Source organism: Oreochromis niloticus, linkage group LG8 (genome assembly GCF_001858045.2).
Source record: "Oreochromis niloticus isolate F11D_XX linkage group LG8, O_niloticus_UMD_NMBU, whole genome shotgun sequence".
NCBI lineage: Eukaryota > Metazoa > Chordata > Actinopteri > Cichliformes > Cichlidae > Oreochromis > Oreochromis niloticus.
Window position 1 is genome coordinate 20605360 of NC_031973.2, and position 17787 is coordinate 20623146.

The following is a 17787-nucleotide window of genomic DNA, read 5'->3' on the forward strand; positions in this document are numbered from 1 at the left end:
AAAAGCAAACTATCTGTAAATATCGTCACTTTATGACCACAAGATTTGGGATCGTTTTATCAGCAAACACCGATTTAAGATTAGCAGAGGTAAATTAATAATGGAAATGAAATACTGTATTATCCTTTACTTTGAAATCCATAATGAGTGTTTAATGATACTTGAAAGTGTCCGACTGCTGTATCTGGAAAATATGTTTTATTATTTGCGCTCACAAAATGCCTTTTATTAAGGTTATCGTAAATATTAGATCAGTTGCACACTCAAAGCCCACCAGGTCATGGCGTGACCAAGGATTAGCCATGGAAACGCAAATGCAGGCTTTCTTTCAGGCTTCCGTAGTTGTAAGCGTCCGTTGCCATGGTTAAGTTCCTATTCCCAGCTTGCGCAGTACTTGAGACAAGATGAGAAATAGAAAAGAGGCTAAGGAAAATTTCTGATTGGAAAAAATAATAATAAAAAGGGGAAACGATAACAGTTGGATATGATATCAAAATCGGAGGAGGGTAGACGATCTGAAAAGTCGATGAGCCAAATCAAGAGTCATCCTGACAGTGACGAGCAGCCCGAAGAGGATGGCAACTATGAACTCCCCCCACTTATTATCTTAACTGTACAGAGGTAAATTATTGCTCACGACATTAGTTATGTGAATAATTGTTTTTAGAGAACGTATAAGTTACTCAGGGTGTCTAGTCATGAGTAATTTTGGAGTGTGTACAATCAGAGCTGGATGTGAGGTTTGGTGTCTCTCTGACAGATATGAAGGGGAAACCTGTGAAGGGCAGTTTCATGGACAAGGTGTAGCTTATTTTGAAGGAGGCCATGTGTACAAGGTACAGCTTTACAAATGAATTTCAAATACAAATAATGACTTAATTTCATAGATCAATTAAGGATTTATTATATTATAAAATATTTTGACATTTATTTATATCCTTGCATAAAAAATGCATCAAACAAATAAAAAAATGTATGTTTGAATTTTATTTTTGTGAAGGGCATGTTTTCAAAAGGACTTATGGATGGGTTCGGCATATTCACACGGGCAGGTGGACTAAAATATGAGGTAGCATACAGAAATTATGCATTAAATTAGCTAACTGTACAGTATCCTTTCTTAAGCAGGGCTTTTCAATAATCAATGTATATGTAACATTTCTAAAAACAGCCATCCTTTATATACACACTCATAAAAGTACAGGTCAGTAAGGTGTAATGAAGTATAATGTGGAGGTAAAGTCTTTGATAAAGGAATGCAGGCAAAATACTGAATTGAATTTATTTAATAGGGGGAGTTTGTACGCAATATTCCCATGGGCCAGGGCACTTATACCTGGCCAGATGGCAGCACCTTTAAGGGGGAGGTTTACAACGGTATACGACATGGGACAGGAACCTACAAATGTACCCAAAACAGCTTGTTTTACAGCGGGCAGTGGCATCAGGGCAAGAGACATGGAAAGGTATGATTTACCATTGATTTTGTCTTTTTTTAGGAATTTGGTTGTCTCTTTTTAATTGGTCTTGTTTGTGCTAGGGTACGGCGTATTATAACGAGGAAAAAACCTCTTGGTACAAAGGAGATTGGGTGAGGAACAACAGAGAAGGATGTGGACTGAGATGGTATGCATCAAGTGAATATATCTCCTTATCTGGTGTTGTATTTGAATTACCCTGCAATAACATCTGTTCCTAATAGCTACCCTTCTGGGAACATTTACTCTGGTGAGTGGAAGAACAACCAGAGGCATGGAGAGGGCACGATGCGGTGGCTGAATCTGGGACAGAAGTATGTTGGGGCATGGCAGGATGGAGTGCAGGTATGAAAGAAAACCCTAGTTTAATTATATATGAAGTTATGAAGCTTAAAAAAAATTTAACTGTTTTGAATCAAATTTATGTTTTGGTTGCTCCTGCGGCAGCATGGCCAAGGCACACATGTCTGGAATTTATGGCGAAAAGATGGATCCCAGTATTCCCAGAGCAATCGATACACAGGGGAGTTTGCTCAGGGTCAGAGGCATGGATGGGGAACCTTTTACTACGCTGGTGGCGCGATCTATGAAGGAGAATGGAAGAACAATAAAAAGCATGGGCAGGTGTGTTTCACTGTCAGCTGGAAAATGTTTAGAGAAATCCACAGTATGCTTTCTTATTGATGTATTAAAAGTGCAGAATGAATCAGCTCTGATTGTAAAATTCAGAAAAATGTCACCTTTGTCAGGGAAAATTCACACTGAGTGACGGGCGTGCATTCGAGGGACACTTTGTGGATGACCAAATGATCACACCCAACCTGAGAGCACATGCTCCTCTCGGTAAGGAGCAACAGTATTCAAGACTATGTTCAAAATAGTAAAGGAGGAAAAAAGCAATCCCGCAGTTTTGAAATCCTTCCGAAATTTGTCATAGGTGCATTCCCGCTGTCACATAGTAACTCATCTTTACCGGGACCAGACATGGCTCTGAACATTGACTGTCTCCTGGACATAATCCCGGAAAGAAAACGTGACACAGAGCGAAAACAGGTCAGTCCTCAGCCCAGCATCCTCATTTACAGCCGTGTTCCCACCCTGAAACTGTGCGTCATGTGTAACAGGTGGAGTTTGTGGTGCTGAGGCAAGAAAGAGAGCTGAGGTCGATTTGTAGTTTCTACAGCAGGCTTGGTTATGCCCGCTCCCCGGAGAACACCCTACAGCTGTCCCGTCTTCAGTTCTGGCGCCTGCTCAAAGACTGTAACATTCATCATCGCGGCATAACTCTGACACAGATAGACCGTCTTATCAGAGGTGAAAGAGACTGCTCCACAGCAGACACTGAATGATCCTCTGAGAGTATTTAAAGGTTATTTTAACCGCTTTCACTCTGTGTGTTTCAGAGGATGTCGATCCAGCAGAGATACACTCACCCTTCACGCCTGTGCTGCTTCGCAAGCTCGTCAGCTATCTCGTCATCGTGGCCTACCACATCCACAGTAAAGACATGGTGTAAGGGAACCTGTTCCTACCTTTATCAGAAGATATCACAATGAAACTGCCTGGGGTGTCCCCTGACCACAGTTGCAGGGACTGGGAAACTTAATAAAATCAGTTTGTTTATACTCAAGAACACTTTGTTTAATCATGATTAATCATGATCAATTATCTGTAATAATTCATTTTTTTCTCTATTTACAGGTCACCAAAGTACCTTCTGGCTGCCTGTTTTTCCAAACTGATGACAGATGACATCCTTCCAAATGCTAAGAATGTAAAAGGTGCTTACATATGCTACAGCTCCAATTTTATGTGATTCATTTAAATTGTATTTATATAGTGCAAAATCACAACAACAGTCACTTCAAATTGTTTTAGATTGTAAGGGAAAGAACTTACAATAATACAGAGAAAAGCCCAACAATCAATCGCCCCCCTGTGAACAAGTACTTGGCGACAGTGAGGAGGAAAACCTCTCTTTTAACAGGAAGAAATCTTTGGCAGAGCCAGGCCATCTGACCTCACCTAATAAGCTTTTAATTATTTGTAATTATTATTTTTTAAATTATAATAATAGTATCATTTTATTAACATACCATATATATACTAACATACCACATCCCCATTAATGGTGAACTTCAGAGACAGTCCATTCATCGGTGGTACTGCTAGGTAACAGCTAGCAAACTACACTGTAATAGGAATAGGAAAAGTTCAGTTACTATATTTCTGACCTCTTGTTATAACCGATTAAACATGATCTCCTCACTTTTGCTCCCATTTTTGGTGGTGTAGGTGCAAATGATCAGTCATGACATTCTCATAATAAATAAGATACTGCAAATAATTATTTCTGCATTTGTGCGATTGAAGTGAATTGAAAATGTGTATGCAATGACACTGTTTTAAAGATTTGGCCTAAATAATTTTGGAGTGAATGAGTCTAAACATGATGACCTAACTAGTGATACCCTGTCACCTGTCACTCACACACACACACACACACACACACACTCACACAAGCATGTTATGCCGGTTTCAGCTGAAACGATGTTTCAAACCATATTCCGGGTTTTTAGTTCACCATCTATGAGGTTTCAAGTAGATAATAAAGACAGATCTGAATGTTTGAAAATGTTTTGGAAAAATTCTGTAAAGATGAGATGAAAAACACTCAAAGGATAAATTCAATTGGTTTATTATTTAGATAAGTTGAAAAAAAAGTTAAACAAGCAAATAATGAAAAAAGGTAAACAAGTAAATAAAGAAACAAGGTAAAATGAAGTAATAATGAAAAAAGTTAAACAAGTAAATGAAGAAAAATGTAAAATGAAGTAAGAACAAAAAGTTAAACAAGTAAATAAAGAAAAATGTAAAATGAAGTAAGAACAAAAAGTTAAACAAGTAAATGAAGAAAAATGTAAAATGAAGTAAGAACAAAAAGTTAAACAAGTAAATAAAGAAAAAAAAGGTGGAGGAGAGAAAACCCCAACAACCCCCTCTGAGCAAGCACTTGGCGACAGTGGGGAGGAAAAACTGCCTTTAAATGGGCAGAAACCTCCGGCAGAACCAGGCTCAGGAGGGGACAGTCAACTGCCGGGACTGGTTGGGGGGGTTAACAGAGATGGATCAAAACGAGGCTACATCAGGTGAGGAAGCAGTAGCGTCTCTCCTCCGGAACAAGCGGAACCATTTTGTCTTCTTTTTCATGCACTTTTCCACGAGCGCTTTTTTCTCCAGGATGAGATTTCTCAACTCATCGACTGTTTCTGTGTTTTGCTTTTCAAGTTTCTTACATCTTTGTTCCACCTCTTCTAATGTTGCTTGTTGTTCTTCAAGCTTGTCTTTGAGTTGTTTGGATGTTGCCTCCTGTATCAGCTTGTCCTTGTGCATGTTTTCATTTCTCTGTTGGACTTCTTTGTGCTTGTCTTCTAACTGCTCATTTTTTTTCTGGATTTCTTGGAGCGTGAGCTGCAGGTCTTCATGTATTTTGTCTTGTTGTTGTTTTTGTGCCTGCATTTGAGTTTTTTCACGCTTCAAGTTATTGAACTCCACCAAAATCCCCTTAACAAGCTCAGAGTTGTTTCTCGCATTTTGCTCGATCCTTTTCTGCAACTGTGAGCAGCGTTTCTCCAGTTTGTCCTTTTCTTCTTCCACTTTAGTTACTTTGTCCTCCAGCTGATTACAAAACTCTTGCAGTTTTAGATTTTTAGACTCAAAGTCCTGGACAATACGTTTTCCTTCTTCCAGTCTTTCCTGCTGTTGCTCTTTCTGTTGAAGAAGGTCTTTATTTTGGCGCAGTGTTTCATCCAGGCTTTCTTTCAGCATTCGGTATTTTTCCTGCATGCTCTCCAGTTCGTGCTGCGAGTCTCTTTGCTTTTTGTCCTGCTCTTCCTTCTGTTGGAGGATTTTTCTCTTTTCTTCCACAACTTCACGGAGCTGTCTTTGGAGCAGCTGATCCATTTGGTCGATGTATTGGACATCCCTTTGCATCTTATCAGTCATCGTTTTCTTGTCTTGGAGCTGGTTGGTCATTTCTTTTAGTTCCGCGCTCTTTTGCTTATTTTCTTTAATGAGGTGCACAATTTGCTCTCGGGCCTGAGCAAACTTGATTCCCCAGCCCTCATTAATAATTTTTATGTCTGGCTGGCGCTGTTGTCTTTCTTCCAGCTCTTTATTTTGGGCTTCCATTCTTCTACACTTGTCCTCCAGTTGAAGTTTCTCTTCTTCAATCTGTTGCATTTTTTTCTGGAGAAGGTAGTTTTCCTTCCTACTCTCCTCTAATGCCCTTTGGAAGGATGAGAAGCCATTTGGGGAAATTGGCCGGCCACGCCAGGAAGGAGAGGCGGCGTAATCTTTTTGAATTGGTTGGTTTTTTCTTGGAAACATGTTGGAGTCTCTATACGATGACTTTGAAAAGCTTTCCAAATGTTTCTGTGGTGAATGTTTTGTAGGCTGCAAACACAGATGCTGCTGAAACGAACTAAAACTTGCTGTGTCTCACCCCTATTTAAGGAAAAACATCAAAGGACTTAAGAGTCTTAAGATCTCCCTATGACATCATCACTCCCTAAGCCAATTGTAACAAGACATTTTGGAATGGGATATTTTTTTTTAAACTGTTTTCAAACTTAACTTAAAATTTCAGTGTTTCCTAGTTGTGGACTATTGGTTAGTCCAGTCGATTAAGAAATTAATTGTCACAAACATCCCTAATATTATATAACAGACAACAGAAAACAAGACAGTTTTTTTTTCTACGCAATAGAGCTATAATATAAGTTTTTTTTAAATTATCCTACTTTTTATAAAAGAGAACATTTATTAAAGAATATGTATTTAATTAAAAATCTCTGTTCATCTAAAGCAGGGGTCAGCAACCTTTAAGACCCAAAGAGCCATAATTGGCCTACCTGGGGTTGAAAGTCTCGATAAACCGGCGAAACGCCGTGCAGGAAGAGATCATGTCCCTGCAGATGAAGCACTCGGAGCACGACGCTCACCACGACATGGAGCCCCTGCGACCCCACGACATCCTGCGGCCCCAGCGGTGAAAAAATAACAAAATATAATTTTATTTGTATATTGCAAAATCACAATAATCTTCCAATTTAGAACTACAAGTTTAAAAAAAACGAACTAACATAAATAAAATACACTTCAGCTAAATACTAATTTATTTTCCCAAACCACGCGGAGCCGCACTATAAGGACTAAAGAGCCACATGCGACTCCGGAGCCGCAGGTTGCCGACCCCTGATCTAAAGGGTTTAACAAAAAGGGGGGAGCTTCCTGCTTGAAAATGAAATGTCCCCATTTTATGGGCTTGGGTGCTTAACTAGTTAAAAAGAACAAAAAAACAAACAAACATCTGTCTCCTATTTTTTTGTGTGTCACACAGGAACGAAGCATCAATATCTGATGAGAAGACATTAATTTGTTGGTGTTTGTGGTGTTTGGTGCAGTTTTCCTGTTTTCTGGGTTGTTGTTTATTTCAAGTGGAGATGAAGATCTCTAACAAGTTGATTTGTTCACATTTGCACATCTTAATTTTTAAGAGGAATGTGTTTTTTGAGTTTGTACACTATATGCATATAAGGCAACCATTTCCTTTTTCAGTATTTTTTGTGTGGTGCATTTTTCTCTTTTAACAAAAAGGGGACAAAAGACATTTAAGTCGACCTAAGATGATTTGTTTAAATGTTTACATGGTCTTACTGAAGTGATGCAAAGTGAAACATGCTTTCTTTTTTTGGTAATGTGCTGGAAAAGCTTGAAAATGGACCTTGAATGTGCTTAAAAAGTGCTTGAATTTGACCCTGAAAAATGCGTATGAACCCTGTATTAATATTTTGGTTTAGTAGTTTGTTGGTTCCTCACTTGGGTTTCTTCACAGGTTTTGATACCCCTGCAGAAACCTGATGTTGTAGTGTTTAACAGTCTTGCTTAACTCTATAGTATGTTGTACTAACTGTTCATTAACAGTAGCTGCGTCTGTCCAGGCTTTCTGTTTAGGCAGCCAGACGTTGGAGTGGTGGCTATGAACTATATGAAGAGGTGCTGGGAAGTCTTTCAGCTTTTCTGCACAGCCACCAGGGATGAACAGACCATGACCTGCCATCACCTGCTGTGGATGTTCAAGGTGCAACAAACTGTAACACTTTTCTTTGCTGGTATAAATAATACATTAAATTTTTGCTGCCTGTTTCATCAGTGCAACCTAAAAGCTTCTCAGTATTAAATGATTACTGCTGCTCTATCCCCTCTTTCCCTTCACTCCCAGCAAGTCAGGGCAGGTGGCTCATCCTCCTGGTTCTGCTGGAGGTTTCGTCCTTCATGTTAAATGGGAACTTTTCCTTCCCACTTTCACCAAGTGGTTGTTGTTAGGCGTTTTCTGATTGTTTGGGTTATCCCTGTATTATTGTAATGTCTTTACCTTATATTATAAAGCACACAGAAGCAACTGTTGTTGTAAATAAAACTGAATTAAAGTTTTATTTCCCAGATTTACTTTGAAGGACTTTAATACGATACTTAAAAACAATTAAAGTGGATTTATGGTCAAACAAATCTGATTTAAATGTCTTTATCAACAACAACAGCAGATAGGATGAATGGCATGCCTATTTATCAGTTAAAACCTCCTTTTGTAACCACTTGCAGGATCTCCATTTGTTGGACCATAAGCTGACCACAAGGAGGTTATTGGAGATCATCAATGCAGAAAGCCACGACCCCGACAACCTTTCCGCCAGTGTTGATCTGGAGGTCTGTTTACATCAGTAAACTCATTCAGCTGTTTTTTTGGTGCAATATTCCTCTCTTTGAATCACAAGAGCTGTTGTTCTGTTCTTTTCATTGCAGATTACGTTCCTCGAGTTTTTTGAGGTTCTTCTGGGCTGCGCAGAAGTTACATGTGAGCAGGTTTCTGAAACACTGAAGGAGGACCATCAGGTTTCTGGGTCCAACACTGAAACCAGGAAGGATTCGCCTGAGGTGGAGGTCAGTGAAGACATAATACAGACTCAAGGCTTTCATAATCTCTGTATCTGCTAACCTTGTAATGTCATGTAAAATATTTAGTTGTTCAAACATCACCAAAAATATTTTTGCAAGCTGTGACATAAGATATTTCAAAATTAATGAGCTATTTTTTCCCCTATTTATTTACTTTCAGTGTTACTCATTTTTCCTTCAGGCAGTTTTACTAGCCCATACAGGCCAGTATTGGTTGACAAAACAGCCAACACTACATGCACAAAAAGAGGACTGGGGCTGCATTTGTGACAGGTGTTTCTGGAATATGCCACAAAACTGGCAGTAACTTTGCTGAAATCTTTAACAAGATAAAATCCCATATTTATTGCAGACGGGGATTTCCAGTGCTCAGGATGGAAGTCAGTTCAATGTCAAGACTGAAGCCAATGAGATACCCGAGACTGCAGGTTTGGTTTATTGTTTCAGTGTATGCATGTGTATGTGTATGTGTATGTATGTATATATATATATATATCTCTATATCTATATCTATCTAACTGTGCATAGATAGGACTTCAGTCCTTCTAGAAGCAGGTCTCCTGGGCAGTTTTGTTTTGTTTTTGGAAGTAGAATTTAAACCAATAACCTTTCATTTTAGTGGTGACTGAGATGTAAACCAAGTCCATGACTTCACCTTGAAAATGCTTAAACGGTTTGCAGACTGACTACCGAAAAAGGCTTTAAAATTCTTTTCCCTTGATGTTATCCTTCTGTCATCATTACAGATTCAAAATTTCCTAGACCCAAAGTTTTACATAAGAATGGTTCAGAAAAGGAAAGGACATTTATTGTATTCAATGTAAGCTAGACATGCCCAGTAAATACACACTTCACAAATCACATGAGGCATTTAGAACTGGTTTGTACTTTCAAATTGTCAGAATGATTGTGTCGTAATAAAAATGCCTAACGTGTTTATTTCCTTTAGAGTACACAAACAATCCTGGAGGTGAAATCATGTGCAGACCAGCAGAAAACGACACTAAAGACGGCAAATTGGAACTTAAGATGAAGACTGTCGAATTCTTCAACCACTTTTTCTTCCCAGCATCTGACTATTACCAGCTAGTGACAAGAAACAAAGAAAGAAAAGCACCACCCAGAATCTCAGAGACAGATGCTCTAGATAAGATGCAACAAAAGCCAAATCATGCTGTCAGAACAACATGCAGCTAACATGTCCTTAGTTTTGTTGGGTCAGTTTAGAGCATTATGAAGTGAAAAATATTAATACAATGACCTCACACATGTTGTACTCCATTATTAAGGAGACATGCAAATAAAGGGCTGGTTTCATCCCAAAGAAAAATCTTCAAATTTTCCAAGTTGCCACTTTGCAACAAAGATTTTGTGACTCCATCTCTTCTCAAATGAAATGCATTATTACACTAGAGTGGAAATTACCCTTGTAAAGCCCCCCCAACAAAACCCCCCCCCAAAAACGGAAAATTGATAAATACAAGATGAAGCACACTGTTCTGTTTGTGTATTCCGTTTTAACAAATAAAAGCAGTCAGTAATAACAGCATTGAGTATTTTGTCCATTTGTGATTGGATATAGATACAGGGTTCTTTATTGGTTGTAACCAAAACTTTAATTAGAACTTTGTGTGAAAAAAAACTTTTCTACTCATCTAAGAACGTCAAAAATCCTTTTTTAATATAAAAAACAGTAAAAAGTTACTAAAACAAGTCAAAAATAAAACAAAACAAGTCTTTACTAAATGTTAGGAGGGGTGAAGACCATGAGGTCACTCGGACAGACTGACTGGCGTATCTTGTCCTTCAGGTCTGGGGTGAACAGAAGCAAGGCAGACTCTGCTGTCTGTACCTAAAGAATAAAGACAAAAAAAAAAGAAAAAAAAAGAAAAAAAAGAATTTTGGACAAAACATTAGGCAATATATAGGCTGGAAAAAATAACTACTTAACCACTCCATGCGCATTTAAAACCCTAGTGTTTAGAAGAAAAGAAGTGGAAAAACTTTGACCTGTCGTGAGTGAGGAGTTAACACCGAAGACACCGCTGGCAGTGCTGTCGTGACAGAAGTGAGCAAAAGAATGAATAAAACTGAAAATGTGCAGTTTTTAAAATGTGGTGACAAAAAAAACCCCCCAAAACAAAAAAACCCACAACACATCAACATAAAAATCTCATCATCTCTCAGTTAGTGTTGCCAAGTTATAAAACATTAGTCTTACCAGACTCTTTCTCAGTGAGAAAGTCCGTAGGTTGTCTTTTAGGACTCTCCATCTCTACATCCACTGCCATGGGTGACAGCGTCTCTGTTGCAACCGTGTCCCTTGGTGTCAGGCTGCATCTGTCTGAGGGCTGGAGGTATCTCTCAAAATCCAGTCCAGAAATTTCCTAAAATTACAAAACAGGTATCTTGATTGAACTGATTCATTACATAGCTTAAAAACAAAACCCCAACCCACAAAATCTGAGGCACAACACAGAATTGGGAAAAAAAAAATAAAAATTTGTTTACCTCAACGACTGTGCTGTCTGGTGTGTGACACAGAGTCTCCACGAGGCCTTGCACAGCAGGTGAGGAGACTGAAGGTTGGCTGGGAGTTGCACAGGGCGACAGTGTAAAGCTCAGGGCTGATGAGGGCTCAGGGGCTGGGGACACGGCAGGTTGTTTGCACGGAGAGACTGGAACTGCTGGACTGACAGGACCGTCAACAGTTACATCCTCGGCTGGCTCGTCCAGCTCCTTGACTAAACAGATTGCTGGAAGCAGTTGTGGAACAGAGGGAATGTCTGTGGAGACTTTTTCTGACACTTGTGCAGGGCATCCGTCAGTTTGGGTGTCATCTGAAATCACTTCCTTGACAGGTGAGAAATCCATAGAGATGTTCACAGTGTCCCTTCTGCTGTGGGTCGCCTGAGGAGTGCCGCACTGAGACTTTGGTTCTGGGGTTTGTCTGAGGGTGAGGCGGAGGTGTGCGGGTGTGTGGACATGTTGAACAGGTGTCTGAGCCAACGCAAGGGAGCGCCGGGTGACCCTTCTAGGTGAGAGATATGTGGAGCAAGGAGAGACCCCAGGCAGCACAGCAGCATTCAAATGGCTGGATCTCCTAACTGAACAAAGAAAAAAACCAACATGTGCAACATGATTAGACCAAATCCAGAGTCATCCAAACTCCAAACTTTTGGCATGCAAGTCACCTGATTGTTTAGCTGGGCTCTCCACCTGGAAAAAGCCTCCATCAAAGACCACTGTGTCCTGTTTTTGGGCCCCTGCCTGTGGGTGTGGATTCTGAGAGCTCAAGACGAGGCCATCTTCAGTGTTAGCAGCACCAGCTGCCTTCTCTGCTTCAGCTGCCTGCTTTTTGGCTTTCATGGCTGCTTTTGCGGCAGCTAGACGAGCCTTAGCTGCTGCATTAGTTCCTGCAGGTTTGGCAGGTGCTGCTGGCTGTTTCTGTTAAAAAGACGGGACAAGCTGCTTTCTTAAACACAGAGGCCTTCATATGCAAATGACTACAGAAACAACAACCATAAGACCCACTAACACCGATTAGTAGGGTGATGTGTTAATACAGTCAGTTTTATGATGGCACAGCTGTGTGTTGACAAAAGTAAAGCAGTGTTATTAAACCAAAGCTTAAATTAGGAATCTTCACCTTCACTACTTTCTTCTGTCGTGGTGGAGGCTTGTGCTCCTCCACCCAGCCTCGGCCCTCTGCTTCTTTGAGAGCGTCAAACTTCTTGTTGACATCCTCGACCTGGAATGCGGAAAGAGTACAAAACAGATATTAGGCCTCTTCTCCTTGTTTGTGTGTGTTGCACCTCTCTTTTGAGGCATCACCTGGTAATAAACCATGTCCCAGAACCCCTGCAGGTCAGTGCAGGTGGTGATCTTCTCCCCCCGGCCTAGCTCACAGTCGTCCACCAGACCGCTGAATTGGTTGAAGCGTTCTTTCATCAACAGCCGTGCTTGGCCAACAGCTGTGCGCATGCGATCTCTCACTGAACACGATGAGAAAAAAGATAAAATTACTATTAGTCAGAGAAATCCACCATTTTCCTCATATGAAGACAACCACTATCTACAGATCCAAAATTAAATATTCAAGATTTTAATAATCAATTGGTGAAGAAGATAAACTCACTTTCTTCTGGGATGGACTCATCCTCCACTTTAGACTCCCAGTGGAGAGACAAGCTCGTCAGTCTCTCTGTCTCATTGGCCATTTCTGATCTGAAGAATTTAAAAGAAAATGTTTTTAAAAAATAGTGTTCTTTTTTAAAAACACCAAACAATGGATGACTTTTTTAATATTGAAATATTAAAAGTACCTGAAATATGGTACGTCGTGCTTTGTTTCCACTGATCCACCTGGACTTGGAGGGGCAACTGTGGGAGACGTATGAGGAGGAGAGCGCAGAGGAGATTTAGGTGGACACGATTCGCTCTGCTCATCACTGAATACGGTGGCTGGTGGAAGGTTGAAGCTGGAGCTGGATGGAAAGAACAGCACTGCTTTTAGATTGACTGAAATTTTAAAGCCTACATATTTTCTTTAAAAAGGGCCCAAAAGAAAAGAAAAAAAAAAAAAAAAAAAAAAAAAAAAAAAATCTGCAACATCATAACAAACAGAAATATCAGTACTAAAATATAACATTGCTTCCTCCTGTGATATAGATCAATACTCTGGTATAGTATTAAACTTGCAGACACCCTAAACAGAATACTATAATAGAATAGAATAGAATAGAATAGAATAGAATAGAATTCAACTTTATTGTCATTGCACATGTCACAGGTACAGGGCAACGAAATGCAGTTTGCATCCATCCAGAAAGTGCTTTAGTCGTGATATAGATATATTACAATATAAATTAGCAATAATAGAGATGTGTAAGTATATTACAGAAATGGGTCTATTATGGTATGTTATAATGTACACAGTGTGAAGTATATAATACACTACTGCCTGACTCCTCACAGTAATGCTGAGTAACAACAGCAGTAAACACATCTATTAATTGGTGTTTTGCAATACTGTTACCAACATCAGTGTTTCAGTATATATTCAGCAAAAGGAAAATATGAGCAGATGAAAAGGAAAAAAGAAGCAGACCTTGGTGTAAGGAAGGAGTCTGCTGAACGAGGTGTGAGAGGCTCAAACTTGAAGGATGACAAGCCAGTCGGAGCCTGGAAGAGAAAACCTTCTGGAGCAAATGAGGATGTAGATGGGACGAGATCGGCAGGAACAGGCTTGGCTGGAGACTGATCCACCACCATGTCTTCTTCCTCAGCACATGGTGTCGGGCTGGGAGGACTAGGTGTTTTCTCAATGTCCTGCATCTCAGGCTCTGTCAGCTCAGGTTCCTGCACACGACAGGAGCAGCAAAGCAATTAAACTCCAAGTTACTTAAATTTATCACAGGTTTAGTTTGTCGTGTGCTTCACTGAACTGCTCACCTCTGAGACAGCATGATGGATGGCATCATTGACTGCTTCTGTGTTTTATAAAGAAGGAAAACAAAAATGGTGAGAGAACTTCCAACAACTGTTCACAATGTAAAGTGAGGCAGACACATTTGGAACTATTTTGTTTTGGTTTTTTTGGTTCATGATACCTTTACAGTTCCTTTGTGCACCAGACAGGGGAGCCACAGGATTAAGATTTGCTCGGCTCCTTGTGGTTCTTGCATCGGACACTGGTGAGAGACATTAAACACATATCCATTTATGTTTTAAACCTCAATGCCATTTCTTAACTTCCCTCCCCAGTTTCGATATGAAAAGAGCTTCCAAACCAGACAATACCTGCAGTCTTGTCCTTAGGTTTGCCTTTTACCACAAGAACTGGAGGTCTGTTGGCCGATCTGGTTGACAAAGCTTGTACGGCAGGTGCTTCTATGGTAGAATGGGATAATACAGACACAAATTAAGAGCTAAACACAGGAATGCAGTACTGCAAAACAAAACAAAAAAAAAGCACAATGGCTGGTTTCAAGGGCAGTTTTTTTTTGTTTTTTTTTTAAATTATTTGTACCTTTGGTCTTGGTTGTAGTTGATGCAGGCTTGGCAGAAGCTACCCGGGTCCTTGTTGATCTTTCCACAGCAGGTTGTCCTACAGAAAGAGAAGAAGGTCATTACTAAAACTGCTTCTAATCTAAAGCTGCATTTAAAAAAATGAAATAAAAATTCAGTTAAGGAGCTTCAGTTAATTTACCCTTCTTTACTCCAGTATTTGGATCTTGTATCTTCAGAGGCTGCAGAAATTGAGGCAATAGAAAAACAAATGAACAAAGTATTAGTTTTTTTTTTTTTTTTTAAATAATAGGTAAATACGAAACTTGTGAAAACAATGGTGCATGTGTGGAAGAAAACAGTACCTTCTGCACTTGCTGCTGCTGTTTCATTGAACGAGTGACTCTAATACTTTGGGATGGAGCTGTGTTCGCCTTTTTCTGAAAACGTAACCAAAAAAAAAAAAATTCCACTGAGACCAAAAAACATATCCTCTTGTATCACGTGGTCATCACAATTATGAAAGAACCAACAAAAAGATAGGGAAGTAGTGTGATTCACAGACATATTTTATAATAAATTATCTAACGTGTTTTTGATAAGTCCCTTCTTACCTCTTTGATTTTTGTTGAGGCATCTGGGACAGCAGGTAGTGAGGTAATGGTTCCCGTTGGATGATACAGACCAATCTTAAACACCCCTTTACGTTCCCTTTCCCTCTTCTCTTTCTCCTTCTCAAGAGCCTTCCGCTCCTTCCAGCGCTCGAGCTGTTTCAGCCTATCTTCCACTGCTTTTCCTGTGGAGGAATAAGCATGGGAAAGGGCACAAATCAGCTAGCGCTAGAGCAGTGCATTTTTTTTATTTTTTAAACTGTGAAGCCGTACCTTTAACAGGTTTTTCATTGTTTTTCGTCTTCTCTTGTATGATTGACATATTGGCCACTGCAATAGAGGCATCCAGGGAGGACATTTCCAGCTCTTGGAGTTTATCCAGCTGCCTGCGGGTGTTCACGTTACGTTCTCGATTCTCCTTCTGGGAATGAGACCTTCTCCGAGACATTTTTACCCTAAGCATCGACACACTGGTGTCCCGCTGCCGCAGGTGAGCGAATCGTGACTCCATAATCAGGTATCTGGATTTTTCAAGAAGGGAAACAGATAATGTTTTGAAAGGTACTGCAGATTGCATGCAATGGATATTACAGACATTAGGAGACATTTGTCATATTAGATAAAAATGAGAGGGATCAAAAACTGAATGGCAAACATTTTCGTTTTTTGTGTTGTAATCCCCAGCCCCTTTTAAACGTATTAGTGTCATTATTCATGTGGTGGCAATTTTAAAACCACACAAAAAATAATTCCCAAAACATGGACAATGTACTGAGCAAGAGATGTCAGGAAAAAAAAAAACAAAAAAAAAAACAAGAAAAACACCTCTTAGTATGTGGTGTAGGCCTGGCACTATAAATGGTAACACGGCAAAAACGGCTTCATTTTGGCCTGTTTAGCTACAAGGTTGCAGACGTAACCAACAACAGATCAAAAATATTGACGCTGTTTTTTTTCCCCTCCCGCTTTTCTTATTCTCCGGAAATTCTTACAAACAATTGCGTTAAAGCAACGACAGGAATGGCGTCGAGATGGCTTAATTTTTCTCCTTGGTGGTTTGTCTGCAACCAAACGTCAACGTCAGTATTAATGGATTAAAGTACGATTTGAAGGAGACGTTATATATATATATATATATATATATATATATATATATATATATATATATATATATATATATGTAGACCTGAGTAAAAGCAAAATATAATAAGGCAAAAAGTGGAGAAAATAAACGTGAACCAGCACAGTGTTTTGTTCTACTGCTACTAAAAACTGCAGTGAGTAGAAATAGATACTTTCAAAGGCGAACCACGAACATGAGCTACTTATTCAACCAATGCTAGTTTTGTAACCCACTCCACCGCGACTGTTGACAGAAAGCCTCGCGCAGAGTTCACCGTTCCGTTAACAAATATCTGTAAGTGAACAACTTTTATGATTAAAAACCCAACTTACCTTTTTTCTTTTTCCAAAGAGGTACAAATTTTTTCCTTTTCTTTTTTGTCTACTTACTAAAACCTGACAGCACAACGTACACGCTCAGTGCAGAAGCATAACAATCATGGCGGGTGAGTTTTTAAAATTTGTCCAAGTTTACGCTGATTGGCTGTAAGTCGTACATGAGCCCTGATTGGTTAGTTTCTTTTCTTCTTCTTCTGATTATTTTGTTGCTGTTGTAACAACTTTCCATTGTAGGCTGAAATTAATCCAGAAAAGTGGAGAAAAATTTCTATAAAAACGTTTGCTTCGAATAAATTTTTTTAAAAAAGGTCAAACCCTGTATAATTACACATGCACGTGTCTGATAAAATCAGGCATACAGTAGGAAGGGTAACAATTAGTATTTCTATTAAGTTGTTCAGCTGATATAGTTAAACAGGGGAGTTATTTATAATCAGCAATCAGCTATGTGGGTTAAATCCATGTGGAATGAAATGAATTATTTGTTACTTTGCAAAGCAACTCATAATAAAAATACACATGCATCCACAGAAAACTAATGAAATGATTGTACAATGTGATGCAAATAAAAGTGTTCATCATAAATAAGTTTAATAAATTTCTCAATTAGAAGATTTAAAAAGTGACATTTTGAAGCCAAATTACAATATCTCTCTATTTTTTTTCTCCTCTTCCCCCTGTGGGTGGTCTTTATCCTTCAAACTTAGGCCTTGGGAGCTTCAGGGTCCTGCGCAGTAGCTGTTCCTAGGACTGCACTCTTCTGGACAGAGATCTTGATGTTGTTCCTAGGATGTGCTGGAGCCAGTCGCCTAGCTTGGGGGCAGGGGGGCGGGGGGCCACTGCGGCGAGCGCTATACACACACTCCGTTTATTCCTTTGTGTACCTTGTGCAGACTTCATTCAAACTCTTGTGTAACTTGCCTGTTAGACCAGAATTGACTCTCAGACCAGCGACAAAGTCATAACTCAAACAAGGAGAGCATAAACAGGTGAGAAAATTTCCAACAGCATATAGAACTGTACACACTTTTCTCTCCACATGAAACTCTGTAAAGTGTAGTTCAACAGCCAAGTGAAGTAACATCAACACAAATACATTTTTGAGTCATGATCATTTTTGTGTTATGGTGGATTTAAGTCCTAAAATAGTAACAACACGTGTTTTAAAAGTCATTAAGAAAAACCTGACTAAATATTACATTTCTAACCTC

The 17787-nt window shown here is 39.4% G+C and overlaps 2 protein-coding genes across 4 annotated transcripts; one reads left to right on the forward strand and one right to left on the reverse strand.

Moving 5' to 3' along the window:
• Positions 1 to 339: 339 nt before the first annotated feature.
• On the forward strand, positions 340 to 9944 carry rsph10b (radial spoke head 10 homolog B). Of its 2 annotated transcripts, XM_005448132.4 has the most exons (17): positions 340 to 621; positions 761 to 836; positions 1001 to 1069; positions 1293 to 1466; positions 1541 to 1626; positions 1703 to 1823; positions 1926 to 2102; positions 2228 to 2321; positions 2416 to 2531; positions 2603 to 2792; positions 2882 to 2990; positions 3180 to 3259; positions 7481 to 7620; positions 8142 to 8246; positions 8343 to 8480; positions 8848 to 8923; positions 9445 to 9944. In XM_005448132.4, the coding sequence occupies exons 1-17, from the start codon at positions 485 to 487 to the stop codon at positions 9690 to 9692; spliced, it is 2136 nt and encodes a 711-aa protein (XP_005448189.1). In that variant the 5' UTR covers positions 340 to 484; the 3' UTR covers positions 9693 to 9944. The 2 variants fall into 2 exon arrangements, with proteins under 2 accessions (XP_005448189.1, XP_003438617.2); XM_003438569.5 differs by lacking the exon at positions 1001 to 1069.
• Positions 9945 to 10072: 128 nt separating this feature from the next.
• dlgap5 (discs, large (Drosophila) homolog-associated protein 5) lies at positions 10073 to 16717 on the reverse strand. Of its 2 annotated transcripts, XM_005448133.4 has the most exons (19): positions 16571 to 16717; positions 15389 to 15636; positions 15119 to 15300; positions 14870 to 14944; positions 14707 to 14746; positions 14527 to 14604; positions 14298 to 14387; positions 14108 to 14188; positions 13950 to 13987; positions 13606 to 13856; positions 12821 to 12982; positions 12634 to 12722; positions 12330 to 12490; positions 12145 to 12246; positions 11690 to 11942; positions 11007 to 11602; positions 10717 to 10882; positions 10506 to 10549; positions 10086 to 10347 (listed from the first exon to the last, which is right to left on the reverse strand). In XM_005448133.4, the coding sequence occupies exons 2-19, from the start codon at positions 15624 to 15626 to the stop codon at positions 10237 to 10239; spliced, it is 2757 nt and encodes a 918-aa protein (XP_005448190.1). In that variant the 5' UTR covers positions 15627 to 15636; positions 16571 to 16717; the 3' UTR covers positions 10086 to 10236. The 2 variants fall into 2 exon arrangements, with proteins under 2 accessions (XP_003438616.2, XP_005448190.1); XM_003438568.5 differs by lacking the exon at positions 10506 to 10549 and having other exon boundaries at positions 10073 to 10347.
• Between the last annotated feature and the right edge of the window lie 1070 nt (positions 16718 to 17787).

Excerpts from the sequence above, each read along its gene's own strand:
- rsph10b (XM_005448132.4), top strand. The coding sequence starts at position 485 with ATGATATCAAAATCGGAGGAGGGTAGACGATCTGAAAAGTCGATGAGC. Across the intron at positions 2,322-2,415 it reads GAGAGCACATGCTCCTCTCG|GTGCATTCCCGCTGTCACAT; the intron begins GTAAGGAGCAAC and ends AATTTGTCATAG. Across the intron at positions 7,621-8,141 it reads ACCTGCTGTGGATGTTCAAG|GATCTCCATTTGTTGGACCA; the intron begins GTGCAACAAACT and ends AACCACTTGCAG.
- dlgap5 (XM_005448133.4), bottom strand. The coding sequence starts at position 15,626 with ATGGAGTCACGATTCGCTCACCTGCGGCAGCGGGACACCAGTGTGTCG. Across the intron at positions 12,983-13,605 it reads GACTCCTTCCTTACACCAAG|CTCCAGCTTCAACCTTCCAC; the intron begins GTCTGCTTCTTT and ends CTTTCCATCCAG. Across the intron at positions 12,247-12,329 it reads GGGACATGGTTTATTACCAG|GTCGAGGATGTCAACAAGAA; the intron begins GTGATGCCTCAA and ends TCCGCATTCCAG.